Source organism: Drosophila novamexicana, unplaced genomic scaffold (assembly GCF_003285875.2).
Source record: "Drosophila novamexicana strain 15010-1031.04,08,12 unplaced genomic scaffold, DnovRS2.1 tig00004555-arrow-pilon, whole genome shotgun sequence".
NCBI classification, from domain to species: domain Eukaryota; kingdom Metazoa; phylum Arthropoda; class Insecta; order Diptera; family Drosophilidae; genus Drosophila; species Drosophila novamexicana.
The window spans coordinates 184,413-206,981 of record NW_020825052.1 but is presented as its reverse complement, the minus strand read 5'-3'; the positions used below and the strand labels follow the sequence as shown (position 1 = coordinate 206,981).

Genomic DNA, 22,569 nt, shown 5'->3' with positions numbered 1-22,569 from the left:
GTTACTCATGGTTGGCTAAGTGGGTCGTGACTTTTCAAAATGCAAACGTGTCGTCGTCTTCGAAGCAATATGCATGCGCAGTTGGTTTAGCTCCCAGCTCCCAACTAAAACAACTGAAGCCCCCCTCCCGTATAGTATGAGTGTGTGTGTGTGCTCCCCTTGAATGCCGCCCAAAACGGCGCACGTACGTAAACGTAATGAAATTCTTACCTCAAATAGCACTTAACTCCAGTTTAAAACGAGCCAAAAGTGAATGGTACTGACCCCAAACCGTTGCACGTTTGTCTTAACACTTTGTTGTTTACTTTTTCTACAATTCTGTGCATTTTTTTTCTCTTCCCCCACCACCACCATCGCTCTTCTTCTTCTCTGCATTTTGTTGTTTTGGGGCCAAAATAGAAAAGTCGGCAGTGCACCCGGCGATCGGCGAGCGATCAGCGCCGATCGCAAAATTTGTTTAATTGAATTGAATGTATGAAAACCACAAAAAAAAAAATAAAATAACAGTAGAAAAATAGTCAATGGACAAGTCAATGCGGCAATTTGAATGCGAGCTCATTTTAAGAGCAGGCCCCAAAAAGCAAACCTCGAACCTCGGGCCACCACCAATCACGGTCATGTTTTCATGTTGCATGTTGCATGCCGCATGCTGCATGCTGCATGCTGCATGAAGCATGTTTCAAGATCAATAGCGGGAAAATGCTGTACATTTGAACTGCTTCTTGAACTTATCTGTTTGCATTTTGTCGCCTGACAATTAAATGCTTGAGTGAATGACAAGACAAACAAACGAATCAAACGAATAAAACCCGAACATTGCCACCGTATCTCTCTCTCTCTCTCTCTTTTTTCTTCTTTTTTTTGTATGTATGTTAAGTGTCGATCAGCAGGAAATTGTGATGAATGCCACGACAGCAGCGACGATTGTCAAAAAGGCATATGAAAAGCTGTAGGCACTAGCCTGATGGCCTGATGCCCGAGGCCCCCAGCCCAGGCCCAGGCCCAGGCCCGGGCCAGAGGCAGGCTGATCACTTTAGAAAGCAAATTACAGATGATCCTCGCTCATGAGCCTTAGTTCCAGAGGTAGCAGCCGTGACTGCCACATTCAGATGCTGACAATTGCTAATGCGATAAGTGGATTTAATTTTTATTTTTTTGGCTCCACTGCGATCAGTCAAGATCAATCAAACGGCAGTCGAAGAGGCAGAGCCACAGTTTGCACTTGACTACACAGCTTTATAAGAGAATTGGAATTGATCATTACCGAATCACGAAAATCAATTGATTTTGGGCTCATGCAGATCTGATCAGAGCTCAGTTAAATTTCGGTGTGAAGATCGTAAAGATGACAGCTGCTGATCAACAAGAATTTGAATTTATGCGAATTATGGAATTCATGTAACAAAAATATTTATCAGAGCTTATTATTTGCTTTGATGATTGCCACATCAGATAAAATGCCTGTAACAGGTGTTAAAATTCAAATACTTTCTTCGGATTCTTCCAAAAAAAAAGAATACTGCACTCTTCTCTCTTTCATATGCGGGTTAAGGCCAAGCCCACTGATACGTTTGATGAGATTTGATCCAGAAACTGGCTCAAATATGAATTTAATATGCATATTATGATAATTCAGCAAGATTTCGATTTGAGCTGTGTATCTAGTCATATCTCGATCATAATCGTATGAGTAGGTAGAAAGATATAAACATAATTATGTAAATCTAGCTGCTAATGCAATAATGTAATCAGAGACTTATTGATGTGGCAATCAACAGTTGGGTTTCTTTTCGAAAACCTGAGCCCAAAATTGGAATCGCACACATATTTAAGATTGGCTAGAGCATCGTCCATTCGGCCTTATAAAGGTACTGGCTATACAGAAAATTTATGAAGTTTATGACAAATATGATGACGGTCTAGGGCACAACTGGCTGGCACTTTGTTATTGGCATGGAAGGGAGGGGGGACGTCGAGGTAACAGATGCCTCCGTTTGACTGGACACTGGACCATTGTCTCTACCTCCCTCCCTTCATCTCTGGCTCGGTGCAACGCACATTTTTGAATGAAAAACGAAAACAATGCCATTTACAAGACACTTAACGTGATGTCGAGTGAAAGCCATAGCCAAAGACTTGGCCAAAAGCTGTCGCTGTTGTTGTCGCTGTTGTTGTTACTATTGCGGCTTCTTGGCGATTGGCGCTGCCAGCGGCCCACAATTTGATGTGCTGGCCATTCGCTGATGACGATGATGGCGAGATGTGTGTGTTGGATTGGAGTGGAGTGCTTGGGCAATGGTATGGGAGTATGTGGAGTGTGTTGTGTGTTGTGGAGTGTAGTGTAGAGTGTGTAGTGGCCAAGTGACGTGGCTTGTTTTGGCGTACAAGTGCACTTCAGTTGAGTTTCGAGTCCAATCAAAAGAAGCACAAGTGAGCGCAGACTTTCGGTCTAGTGTCGACTCTCGACTCAACTCGACACACAACTCAAAACTCTCGACGTTCAACGCTTTTTTTGCTGCTGCTGCTGCTTCTTCTTCTTCTTCTCTTTCTAATGACAGGCAAACAAACAGATGATGCAGGTACCCCGCCCCCACCCAGCTCCTGTTAGCCCCGCCAGCTCTGGCTGTGTTGTCTGTCTTGTGGCAGCTACTGCTGCAACAGCAGCAGCAGTCGCCGTACTTTCTCATGAATTTGTTGTCATAGTAATGGCACAAATGTGTGTACATGCAACAGCAACAACAACAGAGCGAGTAGGGGGGGAAATAAAAGATTTATGGCCGAAACCATTCACCAATTGTTTAAGACACAGTTGCGACAACTAGGACAAAACTGTTTTTGGTCACATGACTCAAATTAGAAATGCAACTCGCTTATAATAAATGAAAATTCAAATGCGCACCGCCAAAACAGGTTAACAAAGTGGCTAACAAGGCAGTCGGGCAGCTAACACACAGACAGCTACCACAAGCAAAGCTATCCAATCCGACGCTGACTCCGATTCCGACTCCGACTCCGATCTCAACTCCAATTCCCAATTCCGTTGCCCGATGCGCACTGCGGACCTGGACCTGCCGAACGCATGCGCGTTGACCGCCCGCCGTGCTACACATTCTGAGAACTTTCCACTTCAATTAATAACTAATTTGATGTGTGCCGCGCTGATCGCGGTGCATTTTATCGATTTGGACAGCGCCCAGGCCGCATTTGGAGCAGTGCGGCGCGGGGGGCAGTTCTGGAGTAGCAATGACGATGACGATGACGATATCGATGCGACGTTTCCAAGCACCTTAGATGCACCTCTGCACCCCAGCTTCCCTGCAGCCCGCACCCTGCAGCTCGAGCAATCGATTGATTGAGCAGGGTCCATGCGATACGTGACAGTGAATGTAACACAAGCGGAAGGAGGCGTCACAGAGAGAGGGCAGAACTCAAAGGAATTATAAGTAGACAACGTTTGATTTGTGGGAACAGTCAATAGCGCGAAGAAAAGGTTCATTCTGTTGAAAGATTCCAAATTTATCTAATGATTTATTCGAGGGAATAAAATAATAAGTGGTTGCAATTAAATCAAATAAACTATATAATATTTTATATTTGTTTGCTAGCAATAATCATAAATTTGTGAATGTCACTACAGATTGGACTTTGTAAGAGCTGCATATACTCGAGACGAAATATTTAATGAAATAACTTGGAAAATTTCATTCATATGAAATTCAGTTTGTTCTATTTTCATATTATATTGCAAGCAATTTTCATAAGTTTGTGGGATATATTAGAAAACTACCTTAAATATAAAGAAAAATGAATAATTGTATATATTAATAAATTGTGCAAAAAAGCTACGCATTCTCGAATCCCATACCTGAATTGTCAACAGAGAGTAAAAAGGAAATTCTACAAAAATAACATAAAATAAAATCATAATGATTATTATTTAATTTTATAATTACCACAGGAAGAAAAACTTCCCATCTCCCATTAATTGTAAATAAATTGACCCATATCAAAATTGTAATTAGTAGAAAATTTCAATATCAGTTAACATTTAAAGGGCTTAACTCGGAGAATACATCCAAACACAGTTGATTATGGGTATTTGAGAAGCAGTATAAATTTTATGGAAATTGTTCGAGTAGATGCTGAGTTATGTGCAGTTAGTGTAGCGCATTTCAAGATTCTATAGTAATTCGCTGTATGCGAGAGGCATGTTGAGCAGAACCAGTCGGATCAACGTTTGGATAATTATGGCTTATTGTAGTCGTATGTGTTGTATGTGGTATGTGGGATACTTGTGTGCCTGTGCTGGCTGGGGCAGCTGCTGCTCCACAGTCAGATCCGCCCGCTGATGCTAAGGCTGCTGCTGCTGCTGCTGCTGGAGCCGCCGCTGCTCCAGGTTCTGCTTGTCAAGCGGTTAACCGCCTGGCGTGCCAGGCTAAATAAATCACTTGGCTAAATACCCCAAACGTAGTTTAGGCCCAACGCTCGCTTTGCGTTTGGGTTTTGAGTGTGGTTCGGTTTTTCTTTTTGCACTGCAACACTTCAACAATAAATAACCAAGTCATATTTTTCACCTCCGTTTTTGCCAGTTGTATGCAGTTGTTGTTGAGTCACTTCCTGGTTTTTGAACTCCACATACATACCATAGAGAGAGCGAGAGCGAGAGATCAAGGCAAAGCTGGGCACATTAACAAGCATATTACCTACTATCTGCAGCCAGAGAAAATATGCAAAATTGTTGCCTGGCCGAGTCGAGGTCCAACTCGGAGCTGTTGTCGGAGTTGAGCTGCAAATCATTAACATCTCTCCTGGGCCAGAACCAACTCGACCAGCAGCAGCAGCACCACGAACATATTTTGCACGTGACCTTATTTCCCCCGCACAGCCAGAATCGGGGAGGCTGCTGTGTGGTTGAAGAGGTTTCTCGGTGGTTGCTTGTTTGGTGGTTGCAACCAACATCAATTTTCGATCACGTTTTAAGTGTCTTGCGCCGTTCGCGTCGCCGTCGCCATCGCCATCGCCAGCCCATCATCATCGCCATCATCATCATCCTCCTCGTCGTTGTCCTCCTCGTCCTCGCCTTCGCCGTCGTCGTCGTCGTTGTCTTCTAGCCCAAGTTAAATGATTTAAAACCAACAAAAAAATATCGTGCCAAGTGCTGCATATTGCACATTGAGCTTAGGCACAGTCACAGCCACAGTCGCAAACCCAAGCGCAGGCCCAGAAACCCCAACAACGTCAGTCACTCAATCCAATCCAATCCGAACCAATCCGTTAGACGTTGCCTCGCGTCGCTGCTGATTGTTGCCTTGGCTAAGGCCTTTCTTGTAGGTAAATTTGGCGGCTAACGACACAGCGGTGCAGCCAGCACTCACTAAACTGCATTATCACGCCTCTCCATTGCATTATTGGCAGCGGCAGCGTCAGCCGCCGTTTCCAACGCCAGTGCCGCATTGCCATTTCCCTTACTACGTGTTGGCCAAGGTGAAAAGCAAGCCAGAGCCGAGCTGTTTGGGGCGGTGGAGCTGTTGTGTTGCTTGAACTGGACCCAGTGAAGCATCGATCCTAACTACACTTCACTAAGCAGCCACAAAAAATATATCTGACAGATGCGACTCGCGCTCACTCGGACGTGGATGCGGACGTGGTTCGCATTGCTACGATTCGTTGCGCTATTCACATTTAGGTGTCTACTTAAAAAATCAAAAACGTTATACAATCCCAGCCAAAACGACATTGCAGACGGCTGGCTAGTTGTCTGGCTGTCTTGCTGGCTAACCGCAAGCCAAAAACAAAATACAAATTCATATGCATATGCAAAACAGCTCGACTTCAATATACTCCTTAATTTTGGCAACCACAATTTGCAAAAATATTTTCCTATTTCGAAAAAGTGTGAAATACGTTTGCAATAAATTTTTGCCAATGATCTTTGAAAATAAGTTCAAGGTATGAAATCGCAATCCACATATTTCCACCTTTAGGAATGGAATCTTTTTTACGGCTTGTTTGAGAAAGATCAACAATGCAATGCCATAAGATCAAAATTTTAAATAAATTATTCTTCCACTTGTCTTCCACCTTTGCGAATAAAATTTTCTTTTAGTTGGTTAAAGTTTGTTTGAGATATATCAATAATGCATCCATAAGTTAAACAAAATTTTTGATGAGTTTTCATTCCACTTATTTTAAAGTCTTGAGTATGGAATCTTTTTTAAAAAATGCTGCCATATAAGTGTGCTTGGCAAACGTTTTATTTATTTTAAACAAGCAAATGTTTGTAAAATAAAACAAAGGACAAAAAAATAATAGTTTCTTCTAATATCCAATGCATGATATACATAAATCGATTTGCATTTAGAATTCGTCGGTTCGGTTACCTATTCCAACTTTTATACTTCCGTCAGCCTTTCTTTGCCTGTAAAGTAGCCAACACTTAACAACTATATACGCTCATTTGATTACAGGGCATGCAAAAAAATGACGTGGCAAATAAAACAGAGCGACGTCTGCAACTGGACAGATACCTGGGACTGCGACTGCGAAGAAATCTGCCTCTGACTCTGAGTCTGACTGTGACTGTAAGGCGGAGCGCCGAGATCGAAGAAGCAGGCTGCGGTTTGCTTTGCCATCTCGCGGCTTGTGTGCCTTTCATTGTGTGGTGTGAATGTTATGGAAATTTGTTAAGTTCTGCATACACAAAACTCGAAACCCGAAAAGCACTTGGCAATTTGCACGAAAGTTGCCCCCAAACGGCATTGCCAGCTGGCAAACGGGACGGGGAATTTAGGGGCATATGCGAAGTAACTTTTTTTGATTTTCACACCCAAACAACAGAGCAAAGGCATACAAAAGGCTTCTTCTTAGTGGCGGGCACATGTGACAGCTTTATTGGATTCCCATACACACCCAAAGCTATTTAACAGCCCAGGCAATTGATATATGTAGACAGAGCAAGAGAGACGGAGGAAGCTGCCCGATCGGCCAGATATTTGTGCTTGGGACTCACTTAACTCGCTTGAAAATGATTTGTCAGTTATGGTTTTGCTGCGGGCACTTACGGTGGGGCGGGGCGCTTGAGGGGCACTAAATCGCCTAATGCATTTGGCATTCAATAATTTAAATGCTATTCGAACTTCAGGCTGAAGCTGAAGACGAAGCTGGGTTTCCTCTTCTCAATACAATTGGTTTAGCCAGCTGCTGATTGATTGAGAGCTCAAGTCGTTATTTTTTATGATTTGGATAATTGCATGGATATGCTTGGAGGATTGAGGCAAGTCCTTGTAATCTCTCAAGAGTATTTCAAGGCAGTTTTGTGCTAGATCATGTATGCATAAGAACATTTTATAATTTAATAAGATATTCAAGAATTGTCAGATGGGCCAAAGAAGAGGAACTTGAGAAGATTCCTCTTTGAAGAGCCCAAATAAAGCTTGACCACTTGCAGGACTCAAAATGGATGCCGGAGACCGCGCCACATTGTTCTTTAATGTTATTTTATAATGTATAGAAGCTACTTTGCACAATCCCGCAGATATTTTTTAATGAAATATCCAAATATAAAATGTTCTCATTTATATAAGAATATGTAAATATGGACTTACCCTAATTTCACAAACCCACGGATGAGTTTTTATTGCCATAATCTTAGTAGGAGGGAAACAGCTTGGATATAAGCATATCACTGAAATTGAAGAAGAGAGCGGGTTAGAAAAGAGATATAAAAAGAGAAGAAGAGAGTTGGACTATATGATATAAAGTTTATGAGATAAAGTTTAGCTGGAAACTACACTCTGTACTCTGTAATGATAACGAGCCTTACTTCAACTAATGAGAATCGCATAGAAGAGCAACATTTTAATATATGTTTTTGTTTTTTTCAGAGTATTTATTAGCAATCCAAGAATAAAGCTTTAGCACAGATGCCTAAGAAGCAGATTGAAACATGTATTCATAAGGTGTTCATTAAAGTTTTAAAAAAGGTTTGATGCAGAAACTTTGATCTCTGCCCACACAACAATTGACCCCCATTTGACACTCTATGTAAAACACGTCTCAAATGAATTTTCTCAAAGATTACTTAAAAGAAAAATGCTAAATATAAGCATATTATAGAATCATTTTCAGCAATTTCCCACGTTTGCGGGTGGATTTCTCCAGCAGTGAATATTTGCACACCCTCTACGATTTGATCACAGTGTAGATGACTCACAATAGGCAGATGCTTCAATCCAGTGGTAAGATCATTTTAGATACTGCCAAGTGGCCACAGTAGTAGAAATCCTGTCAGCCCACCTGGCAAGCCATGAGAACCGGGCAGCACTACACATAAATGTAGATCCCCGAAGGAACTCCTTGTCAAATGTTCACACAAATGTTGTGTGGACATGTGCAATTTTCGGGAACTATTTGTGGGGTATTCTCATTGAATGGTAAGCGACCAAAATGAAGACTATAAATAAACAAGGCAGTAGAAGGGAAGACAGGGGAAGAAGCAAAAGGCAGCCCGTAGAGACTTAAGAGTTTTTAAGCCAAAAAGAAAACTACGGCAAACGATCGATCAAAATAAATCACAAATGGACAAAAACATTGGGCAAAGAAAACGTTAAGCCAGCAATTGTGCGCACAATTTTCCAATTTTCCAATTTTCCCTACCCATGTTTTGAGTAAACAAATGTTTTGCGTAACAAAAGGGAAATGGATATGGCAACACGAAGCCGATAGGCAAGAAAACTGCCCGCCAGGCAAAACGAATATGCCCAAAAGGACGCCGAGACCAGCTGTCATTGGTATATTATAAGAAAGGTAAATGGATCGAAGGGTAAGGTGAGCTACAGTGAGGCATAGGTAGAATCGAACCGAGAGCCATGGCAAAAAGCACAATTACTTTGCTCTGCCCTGCTGGCTAAACAAACCTCAAAAGATTGGGCCCAAAGGCAGCAACAACAAAAAAAAGAATAAGAAAAAGGACAACAGCTGGCGTGCTGTGAGACGTGCGGAGAGCGTGTTTCGTAACGCACCGCAGGACCCTTGCGTAGTCACAAAGCCTAACTGGGTGCCCGTTTTTGTTAGACACGGCCAATTGCTTGGAAATTTGGATGCGCGGGACATATGTCCTGATATCCTCGACCAGGTAGAGACAAGGACGACCAAAAATTGTGTGGTCTATGCTCGCGGTCAGCCCGTGGTACCGGTTATATATCAATCCCAACTGCGGTTGACCCAAACCCTGACACTAATCATAGCCCAAGCGTAAAGGCGTTGATAGCTCAGCACAGGTACAGGTCCGGGCACAGGTCAGAGCCAAAAAACGCAAAACAAGACTTTGACTTTTCGCTGCCCAAAAACTCATTAGAGTTTTTCTTCAACTTTTTTTTTTTTGTTTTGGAATCTTTGGTTTTTCATGCTGTCCAGCTACGAGGCACAAAACAAAAAAAAGCCTCAAGAAAAAATCTTAATAAATTCATCAAAAATCAGCAGCAAGCATCTCACGACTGCAGCAACACCATGCTGTAGCAGGGCTAGGCCTGTGGGCAGGGGGCAGGGGGTGGCGTGCGGGCGTGTGTCAGGCGTTGCCGCTGAAAATCAATGCCAGGCGATCGTCAGCAACATATTTCAAAAAAACACAAACTTACAAATATATTTTGCATTTTGTCGCTGCCAGAAGAAGCAGTAAAAAAGAGCCAAAAAGCTGCTGCTGCTGTTGCTGCTGCAATCGGACACGTTTCTGGCCGTGCCAGTTAGCCGGTTTCGGACTTGCAACATGCGACTTGCAACCTCGGCGGTGGAGGCGTCTTTACACATTTGCATGCTCAAACAGCAATCGATCACAGGCAGCAGCAGCAGCAGCAGCAGCCCAGAAGACTCCGTTCACCCAGCACCATATGAGGAGGAGCAGCAGCAGCAGCAGCAGCAGCAGCAGGAGAAGGGTAGGTGCATGTCAGGGGGGTGTAAACTGGTTTATGCATGCAGGCTGCGTGCACATGCGATATTATGCAGAAATAGAAAGAGAGAGGGAGAGAGAGACAGAGAGAGATGAAGATGGAGAGGGTGAGCGAGAGAGTGCAATTTGAAGCTGAGATTTTTGTTGATTGTTGGCTACGTTTTTGGTGTGCCAGGAGCAACAACAACAAGGCTCTGCAAAGTGGAGGTTAAAAAAATTTGCAAAAATATTAACGAAACGTAGGCAGCGGCAACTGTTGCTGCTGCGTCTGCTGCTGTTGCTGCTGCTCGCCTTTTTCCACTGCAATCTGCAATTATAGCGCATGGTTAAGCAGAGCAGGGCGAGAGACAGAGAGAGAGAGAGAGTGTGTGCGAGAGCGAGGGGGGTGCTCAGTGCTTTTGACTGGGCGGTTTGTTGAACTTTGACAGGAAGTTGAGAGCTGAGAGACCAGACAGGAGAATACTAAAACTAAAGCTGAAGCTGAAGCCTGTTGCCTGTTGCTGAAGTTGAAGCTTTTGCTTCTTTTTTGATGATGTGACTTGGCTTTTGTTTAATGCTGGCTGCTGCTGCTTTGGCTGCGGCTGCGGCGGCGGCTGCTGTTGATGATGGGTGAAGGTTGTGGAGGACATGGACATGCAGAGTGCTGCAGACAATTGACAATGTGAAAACGATGTCGATTAAGTTGCTGCTGTTGCTTGCATACGACAGACAGACAGCGAGACAGAGAGACAGACAGACAGCGAGACAGACAGAAAAGGGCAACACAAAATGCTCTTAACGATCAACTGAGGCCACAACGCAAAGTTATGCGAGATTCGATTGTTGCCTGACGCTGTTCCTGTCCCTGGCCATGGCCCTGCACTCACCTCAGCCTAACTGACTTTGACTCTGTTGGTGTAAATTGTTTTAACAGCCTTGAAGGATAAGCAGCCACCGAATTGCGGTTGCCTTCGATGTTATTGTTAACCAAAAATTTACACTCTGCAGAGGGCTGATAATGATGCTCAGACTTCGTTTCTTTTCTTCTCTCGATAATATTATCCGATTTCAAAGAAGACATTAAATTGAACACGAATTCAAGAAGTTATTAGCTTATTTAAAAAGAATTCGCGGGGTATTTTCAATTATGCACATTTTCTGTTGAGACTGTAACATAGATTAGAGCATCTGTTAAGTTAACATAATAAAATAAAATAAAAATAAAGGGCAGAAGGATAAGATATGGAACCTATGTCAAGCTAACAATAAAAATATTCTTATGAAATAAATAATATTGGCGCGAGGATAAGATTTCAAAATTTCATAGCAAATAAATTAAAATAAGCCTCTCTACAAAGAGACGCTACTCTTCCCATTAAAAAAATGAAACAATTAATGGTTTAAACCTCAGTGCAACAGTTTTCTTTAGTTTTCGCCTATGTTTAGGGCTTAAATAGATTTTCTTCGTTATGTTCGTGCGTGTTTTATAGAGATTCCTTAGCGAGATTATCAACACTCAAGTTCACAATCTTCTGTGAGTTTGAATCTCGCATCTTATCGCTGCCATCAGATTTTGCCACATAGTCAAGCGATGCTGCTGATAGGCTTTACACCATGCGCGCGCGCGAGAGAGAGAGAGAGAGAGATCCTCGGTTTAATTTTGTAATTATATATAATATATCCCTTGTGCCATGACTCGCAAGGCTTCCAGGCAGCATTCTCACATTCTCCATGGCTCTGCGGCACTGGCTTCATCCTTAACGGCCCGAAATGCTCAAACAACTGCGGGGCACAAGCTGAGCAGCGTGCAACATGCCGCATGCAACCAATTCAGGGAATGGATGCGAAAAAAAGAATTGAAAACTAACTGCTCCCTGTTTATATTTATATTATATTACGCTTCGTGCCAAGGCAACAACAACAACAACAACTGAAAGAACAACAGCAACAAGTGAATGCCGATCTTCTGGGGGGTGTGTGTCTTGGCTAAAGAGGAACGTTTATGCCGCGCTTCGACTTCTCGCTCCCTTCTCTTTGCGCAGGCGCGCGCGCGCTCACCCCAACAACTCTCGAAATAATTATGGAAAATGCGTTGGTCGCTGGGCAAAGGGAAGGGAGGGTTTGCCACGGTATGTTTCCTTTGCATGGGCATGGGCAATGAGCTATGATGAAAAACAACAAGCTCATAATAAATAATAACCAGGCAGAGGCTGGCTGGCTAGCTGGCAGGCAACACGCGGCCAGCGGTGCGCGGGGTAACAAGCGCTAATTATCGACAACAAGCTAAAACAGTGGCCTACAATTACGCAGCAACGCCAGCAGCGGCAGCGACGCCAGCAGTGGCAGCAAAGCCAGCTGAAGGCGCCCTACGCACTGCCGGCCCGGGAAAATATTACGAGCCGGGCCAGCGTTTGGGCTTGGTCGCAGGCTTACCTGTTGAAAGCTGCCTGCCTGACTGACGTCCGACTTGGTATGGGGCATGTGTGTGGCTGTTGCTGCTGCTGCTTCTGCTGCTGCGGATGCAACTGCAGCCATTAAAATTTACACAGTTCTTTTTAAGCGGTCATCGTCAACGCAGCCTCAGAGCCTCAATGCCTCACAGCCTCGCAGGCAGCGTCATCATCGTCATCGTCGACGGCCTTTCTCCCATTGGCGCAAACTTGTTAACTTCTTGGCATGATGGTCATCATGCAAGCCAAATTCAAGCGAGAGAGAACGCGAATTCAACGCTAACAACAACATGCAACAGCAACAACCATGAGAGGCTGTCAGCCCAAAGACAACGAACTGTCTATGCTCTTGCAAAAGTGCGTGACTTGGGTGTCGATCAATTTTACTGTTCACATTTAACGTTCGACCAGGTGACAACGCTGCAATTTGTAGACAACTACCATAAAGCAATTGATTACATGGTGAAAACACTGCGTTTGTCAATAAGTTACAGTGCATGTTAACTTTACAAGGAAGATTGAAAAAATAACCTAGAGTACATGGAGAATTCTGAGAATAAAACGTCGACAAATTTACAATTCATATTTAACTCTTAGTAAAAAGCTGTCTCACAGAGATTTTTAAAAGGTGGCAACGTTGCGGTAAAGTAAATATAGTTTTATAAGGAAGACAAGAAAACTGACCTAAATTCTATTATTTCAATACCTAATAAGAAAATTTGCATATGATTCTCCGATCGATTTATTCCATAGCTGTACCATATTGATTGACATAGTTGATATACTTTCAGGTCTGCGTACTCCTCGGCAGTGTATAACAAGCAGCCGCGGGTATGGGCCGCCGTGTGTATTGGTTGCAATTTATAGGCGCAGGATCGGTTTCAAGCCAACGAGTTGGTAACACAAACCGGCGGCAGTTGCCACTCGGCAGTGGCTGCAGCTGAGCGCTGATTTTTATGCTGCAGCAGCAGCAGTTGCTGCAACTGCAACTGTGGCCGTGTGGAGATTTGCAACGCATCTCTTTGGCATTCGCTGTGGTTGCGGCTGTTGCTGTTGCTCTGGCTGTGGCTGAGGCTGGGCGTTAACTGCGAAGTAATTGCGTTTCGGCTATGCAAGTACATAAATTGGATTTGAAATATGTACACATGTTGATGGATTCCGCCAAGCAAGCGGCGCAGCGCAGCCCGTGCTGCGGGTACTCATACTCGGGCTCTGACTCTGACTCGCACTCTTACTCGGACCTGCCACCGCCTCTATCTGTGGCTGCTATCTGCCTTTGGACGCATGGACTGCCGCTGAGTGTTGCATTTCTAAACGGATTCGATGCCGGGAAGGCGGCTAGGCAGCCAGGCAGCCAGTCAGCCAGCACCGTACCATTTGTCTTTCGATAATTATCATTTCACTCTGATAGCATCAATTTCAAAACAGTTGATGATTTTTGCTGCGTGTGTCGCTCGTTAACAAGCTGGCAAGGCGGAGGCAGCTGCGAGCGAGCCGATAACTAAAATACTTTTACAAAACGGTAGCCGCATCGCTGCTGAGCCGCGCCCTGCAGCTAGAAGAAGACCGGGACAAGTGCCAGCCCACAAAATGCTGCATCATGTTCGATTGCAGCTGCTGCAGCGGCATTTTAATCAAGAAAAACAAAAACAAATCGCACGAAAGCCTTAAAGTAATAACAAATCTAGCTTAGTTTAAAGACTGAACAACAGTCATATCTGTCGTGAAGCAATTTTCAAATAAGTTTCAAAAATAATTTTCTATAAGAGAAGGGTTTTGCTAAATACAGAATGTGTTGCATACCTCAAAGGGCACACATGAAAATGTAGCATACTTTTAGCTGCTAAGCGATCAGTACTCAGTGCGAAGGTGAGCGCCTTGACTAAGTAGCAATAGATGGCGCTGCGGTGTGAGCATAGCCTACAACAGAGTTAAGCACCGTATTGAGAACATGTGCATGTAAAACTGTCAATGGATGCTTGATTGAAAGTGAAGGAGCAACATATTGAGGGAAAAACAGATATTAATTATGAGTAATAAATTAAATTACACAGAGAAATATCTAAATTTTCCATTTTGTCCCCACTTACGAGTTATTTGTCTTTATTGCTGCCACGTTCGTGTGCTCAAAGAACCACATTTGGCGTTGGTTCATGTTATCACAGTTCCTGACGTGCACCCGCATACGCACATTGAACTCCAGGCAGTGCCGATTGCTAATCAGGTAATTTTTGTCCATGTCCAGTCGCCAGCTCTGGCGACCGCCGAGCGTGTGGCAGGCACTCAGTGCCACATTCTGAGTGGGCTGCACCTCAGCACAAATATCCACACCGAGTCGCAGATCGTTCAGCGAGCTTAGGGTCCAGTTTTGAATCAACGGCTGGACAGCATTGCAGGGCTGCAAATGGATGCGGCGACTTTTCAAATCAGCCGTCAGGCAGTGGCTGGGCAGGTGGGCGGGTCGCAGGGTGCCGTGCGCCAGGTCAATGCGAGGCAGCAGTGGAAAATGCCGCAGCAGGTCGGTTGCCACATGCTGCAAATACCAATCGAACGACTGGAAATCCGCACGTTTAATGAGCTCCTGCAGCTTAGATACATTGGGCATGTGGGCTTGTTGGATTTGTGGGTGATGCTGATAGACCACAGATTTGTACCTGGGCTCACGTAGCCAGATCTCCGTCAGACGTTTGTAGCTCTGGAAGCGACAGCCCGTTATGGTTTGCTGTTGGATTGGAATTCGACAAGAACTTGCTCACACTGAAATGCTCGCGGGCCATTTGCTGAAGATCTCCATAGCGCTGCATGTAGCCGAGATCGCTGGGCTGCAGATGACCCACACGGGAGCAGGGCACCTGGAGCACGCGGGCTCTAATGCGCCACGCCTTAAAGCTCAGCTCGAGCTCGGCGGCAGCTGGAGCATTAAGCTCAATGTCGAGATGTGCCAGCTTATTGAACCACTCCGCATTGATGGCAAACACCGAGGTTCGCAGCACAGCTGTGGCAAACGGTCGCGGCAGCTGCTTTATCTGTTGCCATGTCAGCGGCACCTCGCGCCGCCGCAGGTTCCAGTCGAAGAGGCCACGCCGTTCCACGACGCGCACATATTCCAGCGTCTCCTCGTCCAGTCGATCCAGCTGCGGTGTGGCGAGCGTGAAAGGATTCTCACAGATGACAGCCAGCAGCGGCTCAAGCCAGCCCTCGCTCACCTCGACGTGCGCGTCCAGAAAGACGAGCGTCTCCTGCTTGGCCTCAGCAGTAGCCAGGCGGCGCGCTCGCACCAAGCCCACGTGCTCTTCCAGATGAAAGATACGTGCCGCTCCATGAATATACCGCTGCACATACGCCTTGAAAGCGTGTCTGGAGCGCTGCTGCTGCCAGAAGCCGGCATCGCTGTGGTCATCTATCAGCAGCAGCTCGCCAATCAGTTCCGGATCCGATCGGTCCGCAATGCTGTGCAGCGTGCGCAGCAGCATGGCCAGCTGCTCGTTGCGAAAGATGACAACAATGGACACCGGTTCCATGTGTGTGCTCAGGTTCTGATAGCTGTACTCCAGGCAGCGATCATCACGCATATCCGGCAGCTTACGAAGCACTGAAATGCGCTCAGCTAGCCAAGCATTGTAACCATACTCAAGCCAGAGCCTGGAAAATGCGCCAATTTCAGCAGCTGGCATGTTGTCGATGCCCGCGGCTGGCAGTGGATCAACCAAGCCATCCCAATGGCTCAGCTGATGATGCAGCGTTCCAAGCAGCACCAATAACAAGAGAATCGCTGGAACCTGCCACAACTTGAGGCGACGACTTCGGCTCGCCCGTTGCGACAATTGCCAGTGAAAGGGCCGATAATGCATCGCTTGTGCTGTGCAGAGTGCAACTGAAACTGAATGTGTCCAAGTCCAAGTCTAGTCGGCGAAATTTCATGGCCAATCGAGGCATTGCTAACTGCATTGTCGCAGTCGCATAACCCAATGAACCGCATTCGCAACAAAATGTTCTTAAAGTAACAACAATTTTTAGGGGGAAATACAGAATCTTCAATGCTTTGCACATATCATGAAAATATCAGAATACCCTCTAGAAGGGTATTTAAATGTGTCTCACAAATATTTGCAAGGATTAAGCCATTGTCAAATGGAAATATGTCTAAATAACTCTTTAGAGAGGTTTGGCAATTTGAATTATGACATTTAAGAAGACAACAAAAACAGGGCGAGAAATTTATGACAAAACCCTAAAACGAACGACTTTTTCCCAATGTCCCAGCAATAACAGTGAAAAGCCAACAACAACAACGACAAAAACAATAACAATACAAAAATAACAAATAACAGCAATAATAGCAACGATAACAACAAAGATTTCACACGGTACAACGTTACGTATACGCCATGTGTTTGCCAACCTGAACATGTGTAGCTATCTGTAAATGCGTGTAGACGAAGAGGGCGACGCGGAGTGCAGCAGCTGGAAGGGGAGTGAAAAACGTAGTAACAAGCCATGCAAAACAAAAACATAGAGAAATATCAGCAGCAGCAGCAACAGCAGCAGCCTCATCGAGATACGTTTATACAACCAACAGAAAGGCAGCAGCAGCTGGTGGGGAGGGTGCGAGGGGGCGGGACACAGATAGCAACAAAGATAGCGAGAAATGTACATTTCAAAAATTTATTTATTTACATTCACATTTTGTGCTACTTCTGCACTTTTTTCCTTTTTTGCAGCCCTTCTCTGCACGCCCTCTCTTCCTCTCCCTCGATTTGCCGCTTACAAGCGCTGCTCACTTTAAAAACTGCTAACAAAGCTCTAAACGCTTGTTTAGGAGCCACCAGTTAGCAGCAGTCCCTCTTCCACCCCCCTATCGCTCAAGCTCAAGGAAAGACAGAGGGACAACAATGTATAATATATTGACTCAACTACAATACGGACATTGTCATAGCAAACGGAAGAGAGCCGAGCACAAAGCGGAAGACAGGTCAAGGGAGAGTCTATTTCCGCACCTGAAGTAACTCACAAGCCAAGGCAACAGCAGCCCATAAGCTAGGGAAATCAGGACGAATTTGTTGGGAGGTGCAACGAACATTGAATACGCTAACTAAATAAGATTATTTCTATTATTTATTTTATTAAATTGTTAAAATTTAGCATTATTTTATTAAAATTATGAATATTATTCCAGTTACCATTATTATTATATATTATTCCTAGCTTATCTAACGAATCAGGATTCCCGTCAGAGAGATTGAGAGATTTTCACACATAATTTTAACTAATATCCCTGTTTTAAGTATATATAAATATATTGGAAGAGATTGAGAGGCTTATAATACAATCTGCTTTTATATAACTCGGATACAGGCAGCAGTACAATTGAAACGCATCCAAATATGAAAAGAGATTGAAAGGCATACACATAATATCCCATTTACTAGTTATATAAAAGTATTTCGAAAGAGATAATTGTCCATGAATTGGGTATATATAAAGATATCGCAGGAGGTTGATACTTGCTCAATTAAGATTTTATACAACTCGCATACGGACAGCATAAAACAAACCATATTATGAAAGACTCCCAAGCTTCAAGAGACTGCAGCGTTGCCACCTAACAAAGTTAGAGTACCCAGATCGGTGCTTAGTATTTTTGCCTGCGGCGTATCTGGATTTATGCGGGACGAGAAGTGAGTGTGGGACGTCAGCTTAGAAAATGTTTGCAAATGCTAAACATGCCCGTATTTCATGCATATTTACAAATTTCGATATTTACAACCCCTTTCGCTCTTAAAAGAGGGCGGATGAGGGGCGTGGTGGCGGGGGGCAGCTCGACAGTCAGCCTGTCAGCCCCGTTAGCCAGCAACAAACTGAAGAGTTCACTTAACAGTTTTATTTGTCTTTGGAAAACTTTTGTCTACACACACATACACACACACACACACACACAGGATACACACACACACACACAGGACATACACAGGACGCACACTTGAATGATTTGTTAGGGGGCAGCTGGGTGGCCAGGGGCCAGCGGGCAGGTTTGTCTGCTCTGCTCTGCCATGTGGTCAAAGACAAGCCAAACGTGGACCAAGTCAAAGTCGGGTTGCTGTTTCTCGTTGTTGTTGTTGTTGTTCCAATATCTTGCCGCACTTGAGCAATTTGTAACATGATAGAGATAAATGCCAAAGCAGCTCATTGAAATGTGTGTGTGTGTTGTTGTTGTTGTTGTTGTAGTTGTTGCAAGTGTTGTTGTTTTGTTTATGTTTTTCTTTGCTTTGCATTGACTTGCTGCTTGGACGTTTGCAATTGAGAGGCGACTTGGAGGCAGCCTCACGGCGTATTCTTTTTGTACTCAGCTATTTGTCTAAAATATTTGCACTAAAATGGCAACAAAAGACGGCAAAGAGATGTCAATGCCAGCCAGCCAAATACCATAACAACATACACACATAAATAAATACCTACATATATTTATATTTATATATACCCAGTTTCATGAATGAGGCATATTGCAAATCAAAAGCAATATGCGTTGCGTGCTCGAAAACCTGATGAACTACATTTTATGCGGGCCGCCAAACAAATCAAACTTCAAATGCAGATGCGACCAAAAAACTATGACAAAAATATGAATTGCGCATAGCACAACGCACAATAAACAATAAATTTTGATTGGACCTCAAAAAATCTAAGCGCAGCGCAGAGTGGGACCACACCGAAACAGGCACACCCTAATTGATTAAATAAATGTTTTAATCAACATTTGCAACGCGTGCCAAGTATTTCTATTGCAACGATCTGGCAGCACTGTTTTGCTAATACTGCTTGTTAAGTTAGCTGCGGCTGATAATTAGCTCGATGAAATTAAAAGTTTTGAACGTGGAACTGGAAATAGCTGACTGGTAGATTTAAATTAAGCAATACATTTTTACGATAAGTCGAGATCTTGTGTAAAGTGGATAAAATCCATGCGAAACAATTTATTAGCCGTCTTACAGAACTTAATATACTCTAGGGTGCACTGTAAAGTCGCTATGCTCCTTCCACCAGAAAAAGCAGCCATGTATGTGTGTGTGTGTGGTTGTGCCATAAAACAAATTGGGTAGGCGGGCAGCAAGGGCAAAAAGGCTGTTGCCGAGCATGGCGCGAGATACGAGCAGATTCCCTGGCTGTACGCATGCATTTATGCCAGAGTCAGAGCCGGAGTCAGGAACAGAACTAGGCCTAGGCCTGACTCGGCCGCAGCAGATTCGGCAGCGGCATTGGCATCACTACAGACAACACAGCGGACAGCGTCCAAGGGCTGGCAGGAGAAGTGGAACGCGGGGAGCTGTCGTGCTGTCAAATGCAGTGAAGCTGCAAGCGGCGTACAACAACGATTCGCATTGGAAGCTGTTGTGTGGATTTGTGGCTAAAAGAGTTAACAGATAAAATCAAATATGCACTTTGCGGTGCCAGCGACGACCCAGAGCGTTTTCGGCCAACATACCTATCCCCACGGGGCACTATATCCTCCCTCCCTCACCAAGGAAAATTTTTAGTTTTTGGAAACGCATGCGAATTTATTGTTCGAGACGTTTGCATGCAACACGCTGGAGTGACGAGGGGGGGTAATGGATAGGCGGCGAAGAAGGAGGAGGAGGACAAGGCATGTATGTAGTGCAGTTGGCTTGACAACTGTGGTAGGCGTGGCAGCTGGCACGCCCACTGTCACAATCACATTTCCAACAGCGGACGCCCCAGTGACGCGTCTGCGTGCGAGAAAACCGACTAAAAAAGAAAAAACTCTGCGATTGACCTACAAAATTGCAGTGGCCGGCTATGGGCCTGGCCGGGCAGGATAGTAGGTGGGCTGCTCTGATTCCGGATCTGGAGGTGGCAGCTGGACAGGCACACAAATCACAAAAATTCTACTACTGCTGCCGTTGCTGCTGCTCCTGCTGGTAGTGAGACGAGACGAGCAAATCACATTCCCAAAAGTGTTTGAAGCGAAATTACACAGAGAAGTCAGGAGAGGCACGCGATTTCTGAAAGTGAAAAGGGGAGGACGAGCCAAGGGATGGTTGCTGGTGAATGGAAATGGGTGGTTCGAGCAGCGGCAAAGAAATGAAATCGATTGGCGATTTCTATGGCACCCAAAAGCACTTGAAAAAAAAATACAAAAAAAAAAAAAAAACAGAAGAAAAAAACTGAAATCGGGCAAATGAAAATTGAGCTATGTGAAGAGCAATGAGATTTGTTGTTGCTGCTGTTGTTGCTTTTGAATTGCTGTTCCCGGCAAACTAGAAAGGTTCAATAGGAGCTTATGTATTGGGTTAACAAAAGCAAAGTCAAGCAGCCGCACAAGCCCATTCAGCGATCCTCGTTAAAAGCGTCAGGGTCAAGAGAGAGAAAGAGAGCGAGCGCCAGAGAGACAGAGAAAGTTCATCTGGATTAAGCTTCAGAAAAATGCTGCCAACTACGTCGGAAAATGGGAAGTTATATATATATATTCGAGTTGCCAACGTTGAAAGTAAAAATTTCTAAGCAAGTTGCCAGTGCCACACCCCCTTTGCCACCTGCCCTGCCCACAATGCCAATAACAATTATACACTCGGGCTCTCTTTATGGAGCTCAGCTCTAATTTGTGTGCTGTCCATTCAATGTGACGTTAATTGCAGCGCATGGGTCAAATATTATGGCTAATGCCGCCTTAACTCCCCTTCAACCACCTTTCCGGTAGTTTGTGTGTGTGCGTGTGTGTCTGTGTGTGCCATTTAGCACCGTTGGCGAAACAATTTAAGAATGAGAATACGCTCAGTCCACTTGGCATACTTTCACCCACTCCCACTCCCAATCCCATTCCCATTGGCAATCCCATAAAAGAAACAGACCCCCAGACCCAAGCGCAGCGGGTTGCATTTATGGAAAAGAGCGTGCAAATTGGGGTTGGGCTTAACCCAGCAACAACAACAGCAGCAACAACAATAAATGACAATAAGAGCGCAGTTCAAGTGTCAGCCGTGGCCTCTTATTGTCACGCGTTGTCGTAGCCCAGGCCCCTGCTCTCGTTGTGGCCCCAGCCCCATTCGATGCCCAAAGGAATGCCCCCGCACACACGCGCCCATATATGCACACACACCCACACACACACACTCACGCATATATATGGTGGCATTTCCGGTGCTCCGGATGGGCACCCCAATGTGCTTCTGGCATAAATTATGAATAAGGCAGGAGGCGCGTGTTCTGTATGTTGTGTGTGTGTGTGTGCGTTTGTGGTGAGCAAAATGAAGTAAAGCAGCGACCAGAATGAAATGAAAGGGGGAGAGGGCAGCATGAGGCAAGCAAAACAAGTAAAGAAAAACTATTTTCAATATAGACGAAGCTTTAATACACTTTGTGCCTGAAGAAAGGCAAAGTCCTTATTAATATTTTATTTAATATCAAGTGGTTGAATTAAATAAAAGTTTGGAATTTAACCTGATTGACAAAATTGTACTTTTCCAAAGCAAGTTTGAGCTGAGCTTCAAAAAGTCAATGGTTCGAACCAACTACTTGCGCTTAGATTGCGTTCGTGAATACATATAATCATATAAATTCCAATTATTCCTTTTGTTCTTTGTCTCCAAAAGTCGAAAGTTTTTTATGTTAACCAAGTCATGTCATTTGGTACGGATTGAAATTCCAAGTTCAAACCGGTTCGGTTCAAACCGCTTTGCTGTCTTGAGTTAAACAACTGAACTCGGGCCTGGTTACGAAAGGGAAATGCCAAATTGCCAGGCCACTCAAAGCAAAAAACTGTCCACTTTTATACACACAGCATAAGAGGAAGAGGGAGCGGTGGAGGGAGAGGGGAAGATGGCATGAGGCCGCAGGACATTGGTTGGGGAGGCAGGCTGGCGGTGTGGCAAGAAGGCAGCCGCACAAAGCGGTTGCAAAGCAAATGTGCCTGGGCTGTAGGCAACCACAAACGAGCTTGACTTCGTTTGGCTCGGTGCGAGAAAGAGCTTCAGCTTCAGCTTCAGTTTGTTTATAGTATCTCAATAATTAATGAGCTCTTAGGAATTTTTGTGGCATACGCAGGCAGAGGCGCGAAGGAGTCGCCATGTTGAATGAAGGAGTGGAGGAATGGAGCAGGCAAGGAACAAAGTCAACTGCCGTCTAACGCTGAGTTTCGCCTTTGGCTGTCGCTGAGTTGCCGCTGCGAGAACTTAATGTACAAAT

General features: G+C 44.6%; 1 protein-coding gene across 1 annotated transcript; it reads right to left on the bottom strand.

Moving 5' to 3' along the window:
- Nucleotides 1-14,435: 14,435 nt before the first annotated feature.
- LOC115770350 (putative polypeptide N-acetylgalactosaminyltransferase 12) lies at nucleotides 14,436-16,217 on the bottom strand. The gene is made up of 2 exons (XM_030715587.1): nucleotides 15,129-16,217; nucleotides 14,436-15,067 (listed from the first exon to the last, which is right to left on the bottom strand). The coding sequence occupies exons 1-2, from the start codon at nucleotides 16,044-16,046 to the stop codon at nucleotides 14,459-14,461; spliced, it is 1,527 nt and encodes a 508-aa protein (XP_030571447.1). The 5' UTR covers nucleotides 16,047-16,217; the 3' UTR covers nucleotides 14,436-14,458.
- Nucleotides 16,218-22,569: the final 6,352 nt, after the last annotated feature.